This window comes from Salvia splendens, chromosome 16 (assembly GCF_004379255.2).
Source record: "Salvia splendens isolate huo1 chromosome 16, SspV2, whole genome shotgun sequence".
NCBI classification, from domain to species: domain Eukaryota; kingdom Viridiplantae; phylum Streptophyta; class Magnoliopsida; order Lamiales; family Lamiaceae; genus Salvia; species Salvia splendens.
Genome location: NC_056047.1, coordinates 19,275,670 through 19,291,751, shown reverse-complemented (window position 1 = coordinate 19,291,751; position 16,082 = coordinate 19,275,670). Strand labels below are relative to the sequence as shown.

At 39.5% G+C, this 16,082-nt stretch overlaps 3 protein-coding genes across 4 annotated transcripts; 2 read left to right on the top strand and 1 right to left on the bottom strand.

Moving 5' to 3' along the window:
• The first annotated feature begins 5,651 nt into the window (after positions 1-5,651).
• On the top strand, positions 5,652-7,681 carry LOC121771702 (ribosomal RNA small subunit methyltransferase, mitochondrial-like). Its single transcript, XM_042168555.1, has 2 exons — positions 5,652-6,553; positions 6,902-7,681. Exons 1-2 carry the CDS (start codon positions 6,167-6,169, stop codon positions 7,631-7,633), a joined length of 1,119 nt encoding a protein of 372 aa, XP_042024489.1. The 5' UTR covers positions 5,652-6,166; the 3' UTR covers positions 7,634-7,681.
• A 223-nt stretch (positions 7,682-7,904) lies between these two features.
• On the top strand, positions 7,905-10,022 carry LOC121771703. Its single transcript, XM_042168556.1, has 3 exons — positions 7,905-8,161; positions 8,262-8,383; positions 9,734-10,022. The coding sequence occupies exons 1-3, from the start codon at positions 7,918-7,920 to the stop codon at positions 9,902-9,904; spliced, it is 537 nt and encodes a 178-aa protein (XP_042024490.1). The 5' UTR covers positions 7,905-7,917; the 3' UTR covers positions 9,905-10,022.
• Positions 10,023-10,081: 59 nt separating this feature from the next.
• On the bottom strand, positions 10,082-14,556 carry LOC121771701 (3-epi-6-deoxocathasterone 23-monooxygenase CYP90C1-like). 2 transcript variants are annotated; one of them, XM_042168554.1, is made up of 10 exons: positions 14,154-14,556; positions 12,674-13,001; positions 12,431-12,580; positions 12,101-12,364; positions 11,300-11,389; positions 11,113-11,191; positions 10,938-11,044; positions 10,726-10,853; positions 10,522-10,634; positions 10,082-10,309 (listed from the first exon to the last, which is right to left on the bottom strand). In XM_042168554.1, the coding sequence occupies exons 1-9, from the start codon at positions 14,396-14,398 to the stop codon at positions 10,544-10,546; spliced, it is 1,482 nt and encodes a 493-aa protein (XP_042024488.1). In that variant the 5' UTR covers positions 14,399-14,556; the 3' UTR covers positions 10,082-10,309; positions 10,522-10,543. The 2 variants fall into 2 exon arrangements, with proteins under 2 accessions (XP_042024488.1, XP_042024487.1); XM_042168553.1 differs by having other exon boundaries at positions 10,518-10,634; positions 14,154-14,554.
• Between the last annotated feature and the right edge of the window lie 1,526 nt (positions 14,557-16,082).

The following is a 16,082-nucleotide window of genomic DNA, read 5'->3' as shown; positions in this document are numbered from 1 at the left end:
GTGGAAGGGCAGTTGGAGGAAGAGTAGTTCCACAGTTCCCACAACGTGGAATCAACTACTTTCGCACCTTACCAGGTCTATATGATAGTTTTGATCCCAAAAACTTTGAGCGTGATGATCCCAGTGTGCATTATTGGAGTGAAAAAGATCCTAGCAATGTCGGTTTGCATACTAAATTTAGAACGAAGTTGGAATTGAAGGCAGCTGTGACTCATTGGCATTTGGAAAAAATCCGACAATATACAGTTGCTGAAAGTAAAGGAAAGAGATGGCATGCAGTTTGTAAGTGGCCACAAGGCAATCCGAAAGATACTTCCTTACCGCCATGTTTGTGGGAGTGCCGAGCAACACTGAGGAAGCATGATGAACACTGGCAAATTAGAGTGTTTAGCATTGCTCATACTTGCATGGGGGATCGTAACTATAATGGCCACGCTAATCTTTCGTCGGGTATGATAGCGTTGAGTGTTCGTCATCAGATAGAAAACGATCCTTGCTACAAGGTAAAAGCAATTGTGGCGGATATTGAAAATAGATTTCATGTCAAAGTTAGTTACAAGAAAGCATGGTATGCTCGGAGGACAGCGATTGAGCTTGTATACGGTGGATGGGAGTGGTCGTTCAAAGTGTTACCAGCTTATTTGAATGAAATGCAAAGACAAAATCCTGGCACAATTGTGGAATGGTTGCACGATGACATATTAAGCAATGGTATGAACAAGGTATTCAAGTACGTATTCTGGGCTTTTGGACCAGCTGTGGATGCTTTTCAACTATGCAAACCAGTTTTAACGGTTGATGGAACTCATCTACGTGGACGATGTCGAGGTAAAATTCTTATTGCCGTTGGATTTGATGCTAATAAGAAATGTTTGCCTGTTGCATATGCCATTGTTGATGAGGAAACCAAAGAAAGTTGGAATTGGTTTATGGAACACATTAGACTTCATGTAGCAAAGCATGAAATATGTGTCATATCTGATAGGCATGTGGGAATCATAGATGCAATGAATTCTCCCATATGGAAAGAAGAACCCAATGTGGGTCATCACAGATTTTGCTTGGTACATGTTAGAAAGAATGTTTTGCAGAATCACAAAGGTATCATGGTCAAAAGACTTGTTTGGAAAATTGGTATTGCTACCAAGAAGCGCAAGTTTAAGATCAGACGTCGTTTACTTCGAAACGTCAACACCGAGGCTTTGCAGTACCTTGATGCCGTGGAGTTAGAAAAATGGAATCTGGCATATGACAAACACAAAAGATGGGGTGAGGTGACCACTAATATGGTGGAATCTTACAACAATGTGTTGAGAGGCGCAAGACAACTCTCAATTAAAGCTTGCATTGATATGATATTCTGGAGGACAATAGAATGGTTCAATGACCGGTCAATTGCATCAACACAGTGTGCCACACCACTTACCCCGTGGGCGCATGAAAAGGTGTGCAAAAATGATGCAAAAGGTCAATTACATAATGTGAGAGCACCCAACACAATTGCAGGGCATTATGTGGTTCGAACAAAGCGTCGAATTGGTGGAAAGGGCGATAATAAGTGGAAGGTAAAGTACTTGGAGTCGCACTGCAAATGTAAAAAGTGGCAGATGTGGAGACTTCCATGTTCACATGCAGCGGCAGTTGCGCGGTTTAGAAACGACCACATGCTGTCGCTTGTTGATCCCGTATACCGCACAAGTGTTTGGGTAGACCAATATTCTACGGTGTTCAATCCACCCAAACACCAAGATTATTGGGCCGTGCCTGAATGGACTTTGTAATGTTCACGAGCTCAGTTAATGCCTAAAAGTCGCGGTCGATACCGTACTACTAGGATTCCTAATCAGATGGATGTCCGTGAAGCTGACCAGCCACGAGCCCGACGCCGATGTAAACATTGTCGTCAACCAGGTCATGACAGGCGCAACTGCCCGAATGTTCTTTCAAGGATGGATACTCAGTTGGTAAATGATGCTGCTGACGATTTTATGCCTCCACCTCCACCAAGATATGCAGTTCGAGGTCGTCATTATGTCAGTCACACTGATGATGCCGATCACGATTTTATGCCTCCACCTCCACCAAGATCTGCAGTTCGAGGTCGTCATTCTGTCAGCCACACTGGTGGTACAGGCGAAGACATCGGTCTCAGTGATGTCCCACATTCTCCACCTCGGTCTTATGTGTGAGACGATTTTTTCAGGGTTGATTTAGAAAATGTAGTTGTGCAAGATACTCCTCCGTCTAGACTCTCAACCGCCAGAATCGGGAAGGGTATCCGTAGCTTTTTTACGCGAAAAAGGCGATACAATTAAACTTATGCATTGTGTAATATTGGATTTCGGTATTTAGTAATATTTGGACTTATGTATTGGGTAATATTTGTATTTACTTATATATTGAGGAATATTGCGAAATGATCAGCTAAAAACGCAAATTTGGGTAGCGTTTTTTTATTGAAACACGCCTATGTGAGTGGCGTGTTTTAATAGACGCCAACGTGACTGGCGTGATTGTAATAAAACACGCCAACGGGGTTGGCGTGTTTTTAACGAAACACGCCAACGGGACTGGCGTTTTTGTTCAGAATGCGTCGTGAAAAAACTGGACAAAATTTCTTCTAACTTAGACACGCCAATGACATTGGCGTGTTACCTATTTCCGCATTTCTTCTTACTGCCGCTATTTCCTCTATCTCTTTGTTTGCCTGTTTTCATTTCAACTACGAAATAATAATTCATAAATCCAAAGACTTAAGCATAAAGACTTAAAATCAATGAGTTCAAATCAAATGAAAAAACACCAATATCAAATTACTAATATAAAGAGTTAAAATCAATGAAAAAACACTAATATCAAGAGAATGTATCCAATTACTAATGTAAAGAGTTCAAATTAGTTCAATCGTCACGACGTTTCCGCATAAACTGGCCCCGTATCCCCTTCCCAATCTTGGATGTAGATCTAGGGATCCTTGAGGGAGGAGTATCTTGAACAAAAAGATCATCCTGCACAGACGACCGCGGTGGAGAAGCGGGGACATCACTGAGGCTAATATCTTCTCCGGTACCACCGGTGTGGCTGACAGAATGGCGGCCTCGAAGTGCAGAGCTCGGTGGAGGTGGTTCCACAAAATCGTCATCGGAGTTGTGTCCGAACTGAGATGACGACTCTCCGCAGGCGGTTTTCTTCTTGGTTCGTCGTTTTGCCTTTTGCCTTACGGGTACATCCACGTCCATTGCAGAGCGCTGCGACGGTAGTCCATCAACTGAGCCTCCCTGGATATCTGCAGTCCTTCTTCAACCATCCTCGAAATGGTTTCCATATCCGGACAGAAATGTCCTGTCGCAGCTCGGCCACTTAGAAAGTGGTGTATATTGTGAAGCGTCTCCACCTACAAATTTTCAAAGTTAAGTGCATATCATAATATGAATTTAAATAAGTAATCAGGGTTTAGTTAAGTATAAATAATGTACCGTAAAGTTATGAGACGATGCCGTTTCGTGGAATCCCTCTGCAGAATGCACGCCGGGTTTGGTTAAATACACCACAGTGATCTGGCGAAACCAATTCATATATTCTTCCGTTGCAACAGGCTCAGTACTGTCCTCCAGATCAGTCCATATCGTAAAGTGCCTGTTGTCCCACTCCTGTATATACCTGGCGTGCCATTGAACCCAATTCCGACCAGATTTTCCACGGCGATCCTGTTTCAAAAAATCAGAACCGTGGAACCGGGGGAGATCCGGGATATACGGTTGGATAATCCCGAATTGGCGCAACACTCGGTGTGGCAGGTGTGGCTCAGCCAGATTCCAACAAATAAGCGTTGTTATCGACATCCATATAGGAAGCCCGACATCACAACTTTCCGGCAACTCTCAGTGGAGATAAGGCATCCAAATAAACTACATGTGATACAAATTTTTCAAAATAATTTCAATAAAAACAAAAAACAAAACACAATTTATAAGTATATGAAGTACCTGATTAGGATGCATCATGGAGAACTGATCTCGGAAATTTTCAATACAATGTCCGGGTGCTTTTACATATGACGTCGGACCATTCCATCTAAAAAATTTAAATTATGAGCGAAGAACACGAAGATTGATGAACATTAAGCTTAAGAAATGAATTAGTGAACAACTTACGCGCTTGCACATGGTAGATAGTCTGTATGCACGGGATCTAGCATCCTCGGTCTATTATTTGGGATTCTCTCCCAAGCCCAAAGCTGTAATAGAGTTAAGGCTCCCCCTACATCCGTCCTCTTAGCAACGGCCGCTTCACACAAATTGTGGTACAAGCAAGCAAGTGTCGCACCACCCCAGCTATATGTAGAACACCGTTCTATATCCATGAAAAAATGTAGGTAGAAGAACGGAATTTTATTTCCGGAGCCGTTGGGGATCATCAGACCACCAAGTAATAGCAGACAATAGATACGAGCCCGCTGAGCATATATGTTGTGTTCGTGGTCATCAGACAGCTCAATCCTCAATTGACGCGATAAGCTTGTCTGCTTAAAAGTCATTTCCTTCAACTCGGATGCGTCCGGTATGAATCCTAGAAAATCCAAACATCTGTCCTTCCAATATCTCGCTTCCGTCGGGGGGATGTAATCTGTCAGAGCCTCTCCATCAACTTTCAGGCCCCATAAGACCTCCACGTCTTCCAGTGTCACAGTCGCTTCACCGACTAGAAAGTGAAACGTGTGAGTCTCTGGCCTCCAACGTTCAATCAAAGCTGTGATAAGATGGTGGTCAATGTCTTTTGGTTTACCACACCTTAATATACCCCCAAACCCCATCTGGTCCACTATTGTCAAGACATATTGATGGATGGGAACATCCCAAATTAATCCTTCATATCGTCGGCAGCGTACATATTCGGATGGAACTCCTGCCCATATGTTGTTAGAGACGTGTTGTCTCTGAAAATATAATACAGATGGATCCGCAGGACCACATGCAAGCCGACGACGAGAGGTCGAAGATGATGCCATAATTCACCTACACAACATTCATAATCCAAATTCAACAATAACCAACCATAAACCATTTCAATAATAATTAGATACAATTTAATCCAATATCACAAAATTGAACACCAACATCAAATAATTCACCTACACAACATTGCACATTCAAAATCATAATCCAATTCACCTACACAAAATTAACAATTCGTCCAACCTAACAAATTCAATTTGCCCAATTTCAATTTTGCCTAACCTAACAATTTCAATTTGTCCAATTTCAATTTGACAAACCTAATAACAATATAAACAAATTTAACAATTCAAACTAATCAACATACATCAATCAAAACTCACATAAACCAAAACAATTTGCCCACTTTTTTAGTAACAACCCTAGGGTTTAGGTTTATAATCAAATTTATACACAAATTCACTTAAACCCAAACAATCCAACATAATAATCAACAATAATGTCATTCAACCATTACAAAATGCATAATATTTCTACTCAATTCACAACCCATTACAAACCCTAGCTAACTATCCACCACTTACTCTAATAATGTAAAAGGTAAGCATACTAACCGAAAAAATAGATGAATTTGGGGAAGAATAGCACCGATTGATGAATGTAGGCCGAAATCACGGAGAGGAGTGCGATTTCGCGGAGAGGAGGCGCGCAGCTTGGAGAAATCGCGAAGTGTGTGTATTGTGAGATTTTCGCGATTTGGGGGAGGCACGGTTGGTATATCAGCCTGTGAAAACACGCCACTCCGGTTGGCGTTTTTCGTAAAATAAGTAAACACGCCACTCTGGTTGGCGTGTTTTGCTAAAAAGTAAACACGCCGCTCACGTTGGCGTTTTTTGCGAATTAGTAACCACGCTACTCGTGTTTTCGTGTTTGAGCGTTTTCGTCTTTGCTTAAACACGCCAATCTGTTCGGCGTTTCTACCACCATACACGCTAACTACAAAGGCGTTTTTTTTAGTAATACACGCCAACCAAGTTGGCGTTTTTTAACGTAATTTCAATTGGAGAGAATATGCCCAAAATACGCCACAAGTATAAAACGCCACCTACATTGGCGTTTTTACGAGTAAACACGCCATTTATATTGGCGTTTTTACTTAAAGACACACCAATTCCATTGGCGTTTTTTCCATATGTGGAATAGATAACAAAATGTGTACTAATGTTAAAGGCAAACTGCCCCAGAAACCCGATTTTCCCCGATTTCTCCGGCTTTTTATCGATCGCTGCATCCATACGAAGTCAGGCCGGAAAAACAAGCCGGAAAATATCGGAGACGGCGGAGAAGAAGTAAAATTACGGCTGTATAAGAGCAGAGGCCTGCATCTTCTGACTAATCCCCGAGTGCTGGACTCGATCGTTCGAGTTTCCGACATTAAATCCGACGATACCGTGCTTGAAATCGGGCCAGGCACCAGGAATCTCACGCTCAAGCTGCTCGAGGCTTCCAACAATATCTTCGCGATCGAGATCGATAATCGGATGGTCGATAGTTTGCGGAATCGCGTTGCCGCCGCAGGGGTCCTGGAACGCCTGAACGTGAGGTTTCATGAACTCTTTCGTACTTGTGAACGGAATCGGTTTGAATAAAGTTTTTCGTGATTTCTGTTTTGTGCGGTTAATGTGCTTGAAATTAGGGTTTTGTGAGTTATGATTAGAAATAGCTGAATTAGTATTGAGAGTAATTAGAGGTTTTAGTAGAAATAGTTCAATTTATGTTTTGTGCGTTTAACCTGTTTGGATAAATGCCTAAACGACTGATTGTTGTGCTTGAAATGCACAGAAACCCATTTCAAATTCTGGATCGTTGTACGAAGGTTGAATCATACACAATTTTGTGTTTTTTTTCTTTATAAAAGTGAAATCTGTATGCAACTTATTTTACAGATCATCAATGGCGATGAATTGAAGACTGAGTTTCCCCAATCCAATCTAGTTGTGGCCAACATACCTTACAACATATCCTCTCCTCTGCTGGCCAAGCTGGTATACGGGGCAGCTGCGAATTCGTTCAGAAGCGCAACTCTGCTGCTCCAAAAAGAGTTTGCGCAGAGGCTACTAGCAAAGCCAGGCGATTCCGAGTACAACAGGCTGGCCATAAACATGAATCTCATGGCAGATGTGGAGTTTGTTATGGACGTGAGCAAGAGGGACTTCGTGCCATGCCCGAAGGTGGATTCCTCCGTCGTGAAACTCTATCCCAAAACAGAGATCCCAGATGTGAATCTTGAAGAGTGGTGGGCGTTCACGAGAACTTGCTTCAACAACAAGAACAAAACGCTAGGTGCAACATTCAAGCAGAAGAGGAAACTGATGGAGCTGATGAAATTCAGCAGAGTTGAAGGGTTTTGTCAAGATAGCAATGATCTTGAGGAGTGTGAAAGTGGCTCTCAGCTGGGACTGGGGGTGGGAAACATGATCAGCTCGTTTAGGGCGAGAGTCGCGGGGGTTTTGGAGTCAGGTGGTTATGTCGATAAGAGGCCAGCGAAACTGTCTCACGACGATCTTCTGCATCTGTTGTCTCTGTTTAATGACGTCGGGATCTATTTTCGTGATCAAGCCAAAGGCTCTGATAGCTGCAGTGTTGCTGAATTAGATTTTGATGATGGTTTGTTGTAGCATACTAGCATTTGGTGGTTTCTGAGTAAGAAAATAGTATTCAATTGATCTCTCTCTTTTACTTTGCTGATTGATTGTATTAGAGAGAGCATTCATAAATCATAACCATTCCTTAGTTTTGAGGAGTTCCATAAAACTTGAAATTTAAGAAACCTTGCATTTATAGTATTTTTTTAATTTTAATTTTAAATTTAATAAAATTAAACCGAATATAACGAAAATCTTCTCTTCTGAATCTGTCTAAACTCCATTTTCTCTATCTAAGCCCCCAATCCGCCATAGCTATGGGTTTCGGAGCCCTAAGATCCATGATCCGACCCGTATCCAGAGCCCTCTCACCGCCTCACACTTCTCTCCAGCAGCTAGAACATTCTCCACCATCCCTCCCCCGCAGCTCCGCCCCCTTCCGCCGCTGCATTCCCTGGATTCCGCCGCGCAGCGCCTTCCACAGTCTCACCAACGCCAGGTACCCGAAGCGTAGGCCCGAAGACAAGCCGCGCCGCAAGAGAGCAAGCTTGAAACCCCCAGGTACAGCTGAATTTAGGGTTTAGGGTTTTGGCATACTGCATTTGTGTGGATGGAATTGATGATTGATAATTGAATAATTCGTGGGATTTGTGCTTTTTAGGTCCGTATGCGTGGGTGAAATGTGTTCGTGGGGAAACTATACTTCCCAATCAGCCAAATCAGGGGAGTGTGAAGAGAAGGAATGAGAAGAAGAGAATTAAACAGCATCGTGCATTCATAAAGGTTGATTTTTTAAATTTTAAACTGCCTTTAGACTTGATTCGCACTCCTTGCCATGTTTGGTTTTCCCATTTTGATTTATTTTGAGCCTGATCGTGTTAGTTCTAATTGTTGGTTGTCTTTGGGATAGTTCAGTGCTTTCTTGGATTGATTTTTGGTTCACATTAACTTATAGTCCAAGACTTGCAGCGATGAAATGTTTATGGTCTGGTAGGAGGTTTAGATATCGAACTCGTAGCTATGGAAATGAAAAGTCTGAGACTTGCAGAGATGAAATGTTTATGGTTCGCTATTAGGTTTAGATATCGAACTTGTAGCTATGGAAATGAAAACCATGTTAACAAATGCATTTTTATGGCAGAATTTTGTTGTGTTTTGGTTCACATTGAGCTTGACCTTGCAGCTATGGATTGGTTATAGTCCAGTATGAGGCTTGGGAGTCGAACCTATTGGTGTAGAACTGAGAATTATGTTATCAAATGCATTTTTTGGTAGATGCGTGGTTCTAGTTGATTTTTTCTAGTTATGAACTTCATGATTGAGTGATTCTGTTATGTTGCGTTCAGTTGGAGATAGCTTCTTTTTAAACTATATTGCATGAAGTCGTGGCAGAGTAGGTTTTGGCTAGCTGAGAACTCAAACTTGATGACTAGAGTGCATCAGGATTGAATATAAACTTTTGTTAAGAATTTTCTACTTTCTGCTGATTAGGAAACAAACTTTAGCTTAGAAGTTTAAGATTTTGTTGTGTTATGCTAACTTAAGCTTACGGGAGTAAGGGGTTTAACAAGGCAAGTGCTTTTGATTGTGCAGTGCTCGCTTTAGATTTTGGTTTCTTACTTGTGGAGCTACTTCAAATTGCTTCTCATCACTCTCTTCGAGTGTACGTCTCCAAAATTTGTTCCCAGCTTGAAACAGAGACTCTTGTTGACATCACATAACTGATTGACGATCCAAGCAATTCTATTTCTCGTAGCTCACTGTCTTTATTTAAGTAGTACTCCCTCCATTCCATAGTAGTGGGGGCATTTCTTTTCGGCACGGAGATTAAGAAAGTAGAGAGATGAAGAGAGAATAAAGTAAGAGAGAGTAAAGTGTGAAGAAATGTGTTAACTTTTACTAAAAAGGGAAATGACTCCACTACTATGGAATGTACCAAAATGGCAAAATGACTCCACTACTATAGAACGGAGGGAGTAGTATTCAACAGAGTTCATGTTATTTCAGATTGTCATTCGAGCTGCTAATGATCTTGAGTTTTTGTTTTGGTGCACATTCTTGTTGTGTAATTGGAGGGACATTTTTTTCGTCTTACATTGGCTACGTTTGAATGTCTATCATTTCCTGGTGTAGTCGGAAAGAAAGATACGCAGAGGTCAGGTGCAGGAGGCCAAGTGGAAGAAGCTCACCCTAAGGGTGGAGCGAAAAATGGCTGCAGTTGCAAGAGACAGAGCCTGGGCCGAAAGACTAGTCGAACTCAAACGGATCGAAGAGGAGAAGAAGCATCAAGCAGCTATGAGTTGATGCCTCTCTTTCTGTATCATATGAAAGCACCATTCTTTTTTGGAATATGAAAATTTAAAATTTCAACGGTTTTTGCATCATTTATATTCAACGCAATGAAAGAATCATTTACCAATTTTAACTATATTCACTTAAAAATAGCAATCGAAAAGTACTCCAATTGTCATGGAGCCAATATTTGCTAAAGGATTTTTTTTTATAACAAAGAAGGTGATTAAAATTGTGCTTACAAACAAAAAAAATCGAATTATAGATACCCTGTCTAATTCAACGAGAAATTCAGCAGACAATTATTGATTGAGTAACGATAAAAACGTACAGCATGGGACTGGACAACCTTCTTCTCTCTCTCTAGTTGTTGTGGTTAGCAATCATCTGCAAATGTTCTTATCCAATTCAACATTTCTGCATAAACAAATAAGAAAAAAAAGAGAGATCAGGTTAGAGCAGCAATGGAGAGAGTATGATCTCCACTTGCACGATTTTGTCGACATCCTGTCTCCATCCAGGACAACGACAGCGTGGCTAACGCGATTGTGCAGTTCGTGTAGTGTGTGACCTAAACGAGGTTAAGGTGTTTGGGGGGCGAAAGTAACGGGGCTATAGCTCGTACCGACATTTTGTTGGGTGGATATTTATTCACTGCTCGAGGGGCGTGACCGTGATAGGAAGCTTCCTCTTCATTTTCACCGTTGGAAAGTAGATTATCTCATCCCTCTCAGCAGACAATCTGCATGAGGACAGACCGCGATAGCTCACTTTTACCTACCGTAGGTATGCGTGTGTATTTTGACATGTACGTTGAAGATGTGTTTAATTACCTGTAAGTCGTGACGAGATGATGGAGGAAAATTGAGATCTCAAGGCGCGAAAGCTCCAGCCCGGGACATAGCCTTTGGCCTCCACCGAATGGCGTAAAGATGCTGCTGTTTGCAGCACTTCCCATTTTCTGCACATTTAGAAAAACATGTGCTTCTAAATTAAGTCATTTTTACTTATTTATACGAGAAAATAGACCTTTTAATCTTATCACCTTCCATCTCCACGGATCGAATTTGTAAGGGTTCTCGTAATTCGTCTCATCCATGTGAACGGAGCTGAAGGATGCCAAAACGCACCATCCTTTCGGTATTAAGTAACCTGCGAATAGAAAAAAAACATGGATTAGAGACGAAACAAGAGCACGAGGTGTTATAACTCGAGTTAACCTTTTACTTTGACTTCCTTGAGAGCTTTTCTCCACACTGCATTGATGATATTTGACAGCCTAAGTGTTTCATTGATAACCTAGCAACAAAAACAAATTGATTCAAGTGAGCAAAAATCATGGAAATAATCTACTAATAATTGATTAATTGTGGCATTTTAAAGAACTTTTAGCTAAGGAAGGCTTACATTTTGAGTGAATAGCAATGACATATAATCAGTCCAAGAGTAGTCTTCACATGAATCCTTTTTTCTCTTTTTGAGTTCCATGTTTTCCTCCTGCATTATCACATAATTACCGTATTTTAACAACAACAACAACAACGATAATTACCATTCCATATACAAGAACAATAAACTCACTATCGAGCTTAATTTCTCAAACTTGGTGCCATAATTCATAAAACATGTGGGCAACACACGTTGTATCGCCCACGTGAACACATACTTCACCAAGAAATAATGTAACAACTTCAGAAGCCATGATGATTCTCACGATCATACACGCGGGTTGACCTTGTTGACCCACTCCGCACAAGGGATCCCAACAGTTTGTTTCGTGCAAAGACGACACCAAAAACCATGAATAAAAAAACGTATAATGCAGGAAAAATCAAGATGTACCTGTCGCTAAATGTTGTAACCTAAACAATAATGTGTGTATGTATGATTGCTCCAATTTGACTATTCTCAGCTAAAAAACATGCACCACATTCCAAATGCTAATTATAGCTACAAATTATTGCGTGACATAGCTCGATAAGCATAATAGTATGTGGATAGATGACAGTTTTTCTAAGTCGAACTTGCAAGAAAAGAGCGAGGCCAGCCTAAGTTGCACGAAAGTAGTGTAGCGGTAAATATAAAGATCATGGGCACCATTTGCACGTTTCGAAATCTCAAACATAAAAACAAAGTTTCTCCCCTAGATATGCTTAAATTTGTTAGCTAATGTCACATCTTGATATCGATAAGAGTATATACACGTACCACCATATGAGTTAAGGCGACAGGGTTGTCAACGAGGAATTTAACTGCTAGTGTCATAGCCGTTGGCACTGTCTCTTCTCCGGGAATCATCATTTCTATAATATTCCCACTGATGAAATCAAGAGGGATCCCATCCGAGTCCCCACTATCGCGTAGTAGCACGTCAATTGCATCATTTGGCGGCACTTTCTCCCCATTATCCGCCATAGCCTTTTTCCGCGCAGCCACAATTTTGTCAACCACTTTCAACAGTCTCTTCTTCGCCTGTTCGATAAATAACATCATTCAACAACATGTTATCTTTCTCAACGGTAAGCAAAACGATTATACCTTCAAAGACTTATAGAGTCTCGTTCCCGGGAGATTAACGGGTATGCAAATTAGGCCTTTGATGAATTCTTCGAATTCGCTCTTTATACACTCCATCTCATCACCTGGACCAATGCTCATTAGCACTCTCACAAGAATTTCAAATGTAATCTGCCAAATTATTCGGGAAAAAAGTTTCGGTTTCAAATTTCAGCTCATCCAATTCCAGATAGATAACACACAAAAGACGACAAAACAACAAACCTTTTTCGTTTCATCTTGGACGTAAAGTTGGCAAGTTTTTCCCATCCAAGAAGAGAGGGTAAGGACAACGACCCTCTCGATGTCTCTAGTGATCCTATCCTTGAGTTGGGCCGATTTCAGGAAAACTCCGATAAGGGTGTGCAGCCTCTTGTGCAACGCACCGTTGATTTGGAGAATGGAGGATTTCCCGAGAAGTTCAGTGATGGATTTCGGATAGCAAGGCATGAAGGCATTCCCATGGTTTTGCAAGATCACTCTGCTTACATCCGGATCAGTTGACACGACGATGGCCTTCCCTAGAATGTGCGTTCTAAACACATCCCCGTACCTAACAAGCCGAGATCGAATAAAATTGCAAGAAAACAAGATTATCGGCACGAGAAATTATGTAGTATCGCAAACTCATCAACATCGCCTAAACTTATCAAAATCTTTCGAAGTCACTAAACGAATTCAACATAGCTCGAAAACAATCCACACACGTAGCGACAAACTAACTACCCTACATAAGTACATATAGTATCAATCAACAATGACCTTATGAATTTCAACTAGTTTGTTTGAATCATAAAGCAACACAAATACTATAAATCAAACTAGTGTGTACTTTATCATTTTTTTCCTGTTTAAATTTTGATAAAATTTAAAGTAATTACAGCCGACACAATATACAAAAATAGAGAATGAAAACGTGGATGAAGGCGAATGGTGGAGGGGTCAGGGGCCGGAGGCATGTCAAGTCATGCAAATTAAATTAATCAAAACAAAACTAATAGAAAATGACATTTTGTTCTTCTCCAAAACATTGTGGATATCATCCAACCATCTATAGAAAGTAGAAACCTTCCCATCTCTACAAATCACTTCAATTGGGATAATGCACAGAGACTTTCCAACCTCAAAACATGAATAATCAAATCTCATTTCTTCCCATTTCCCAAAAAAAGGGGAGCTCTTTTTCCCCTTCCTTTTTTTGTCTCATTTATGATTAATCACAAATTGAATCCTTGATTGAAGAATAATTAAGTAAAAGATTTGATTCCAATTGATCCTATCATAAAATACTAAAATTGATACTGTGTGTGTGTGTGTTTTCATTCAATAGCCATGAAACAAGCACACATGAGTGTATGTGTGTGTGCATATATATATATATATAGGGTTGTATTATATACCAAACTAGTTTTAAACCCTAAACGCCAAACACATCATTATATAATAATACGGAATTCATTACAACTTTATTTGTAGTTCATTATAGGGAATTCTAAGATTTAAAAATAATGACATCATCATGCATAATTTAGAAATCTGAAGTTCATTATATGTTTGTTATTAGTTCATTATAATGAACTCCATGTTATCATATAATGATGTTGTTCGGCGTTTAAGGTTTAAGAGGGGTTCAGTATTTATCACAATTCTATATATATATATACACATAAACACGCAGAAAGATGTGAGAGAGAGAGATGGTTACAGAGATTTGCGATTTTCCATGAAGCTGACAGGAGTGGAGGTGTAAGCAGAAGCGATAAACTCGAGAGTTTCGCCGATGAAAGGCCAACCACAGCTGCCTCTGGGAATCACGAACCTCTCTTCTTCTTCTTCTTCTTCTGCATCTCTCTTCTTAATCTTCATCTTCATCTTCATCATCCACGCACTGCAAAAATACACTACACACAGTGAAATCGCGGCTGCAGCGAAGGTTTCCCAAGACTCCATTTTTACTCCAGCGATTTGAAGAAAGTTGAAAATATTTTTGTGGGGCTGTGCTAATTATGCGAAAGATTGTATCTTTATATGATGAGAAGCTTATATGTATATATATACACACACACTGGTAGTGGTTACCGAGGAGCTTGATGGGGAAAGTTGAACCAAGATTTACTTAATAAAATAAATACTCCAATCAACTAAATAAACACTAGTGGAGAGTAGTGGGAGTATAAATTTTTACTCCGTCCTTAGTAATTTTTTCCTGCATTTCCTATTAATTCACTGCTTCTGTCTCATATTAAATGTCATATTTATTGTAGGTCTGGATTTTAAGAAAGGTAAAGATAAATGAATTAAATAAGTTAGTAGACGCCCAATCCCTTTATATATATATTAGTTTTATATTCTCTCCGTTCTTGACACTATTTAACCCGATACAAGTTTTAAAAAAATAATAGAAATTAGGTTGAAAAAGTTACATGTGAGTCCTACTTTTATATATTAGTTTTAAAATAAAATGTGAATGTGAATGAGTTAGTGGAATGAATATACTACCAAATATGGTAAAAGTGAAAGGTGATAAATTTTTAGGAATGAGTGAAAAAGGAAATAAGTGACAAATTTCCAGGGACGGAGGGAGTAATAAAATATGAGTATAATTGATTGGTGGAACGTGGGGTCTACTTACTATTTATGGTAAAAGTGAAATGTGACAATTATTGTGAGACAGACCGAAATGTCAAAAATGTGACACTTAATGTGGGACGGGGGTAGTACAATTTAATTTAATACAAATTTTAAGAAATAATAGTGAACATGATAAAAAAATAATTGGTGAAATATAGGTTATATTTTTATATATGAATTTTATAATAAAATGTGTTTGAAATAAACTAATGGAATTAGAAGTCTATAAAAAAAATGTTAACTAATTAGAGACTAATGCAAAAATTAGTGTCAATTAGTAAGGAACGGTGAGAATATTTTAAATACATTTAAACCTAATCATATCATATTATTACAAATGTGAAACTAGATCCCACAGGCTAATCATATCCCATTAATATTAGTAGTACTTAATTGGTAGGAATATATTTATCCCTTCCGCGTGAGACATTTCTTTTGGATAAAGTTTTTAAGAATGAAAAAATGTAGAGAGAAAAAATAAGAGCTATCATAAAGTAAGAGAAATATAGTATTATTTTTTTACCATAAAAGATAATGGACAGCATAAAAAGGAATATGCCTTCAAATTGCAGGTATAATTGATTATATTGTACTACTATTTTATAAATATTAAGCTATGATTAAATTGACAATATTGCTACTGGCCAGAGAAGAAAGATTAAATAAGGAAAATTATGTGGCAAAAATAATTTAATAGACATAAATTTAATTAAAATCAAAGTATAATAGGAAGGTGAGTAGGAAAGAATCATCAACGACGATTTGGAAAGTGTAAATAGGGGTATAATATTGGAGTAAACAATAAATAGGAGTAGAGCAACAGTGTGTAGAAGGGGGAGTGGGGCCCAGAGCCTATAGTTCCGTGCGGGTATGGTTATAGCCATGATGGGGTCTGAGACCTACACTCTGCACACGTGCAGTTCTACATTTTCAGCCTACTCTTTTTTTTTATTCATATCAATTCTATAAATTCATTCCATTTAATCTCCTTCAATATTTTCAT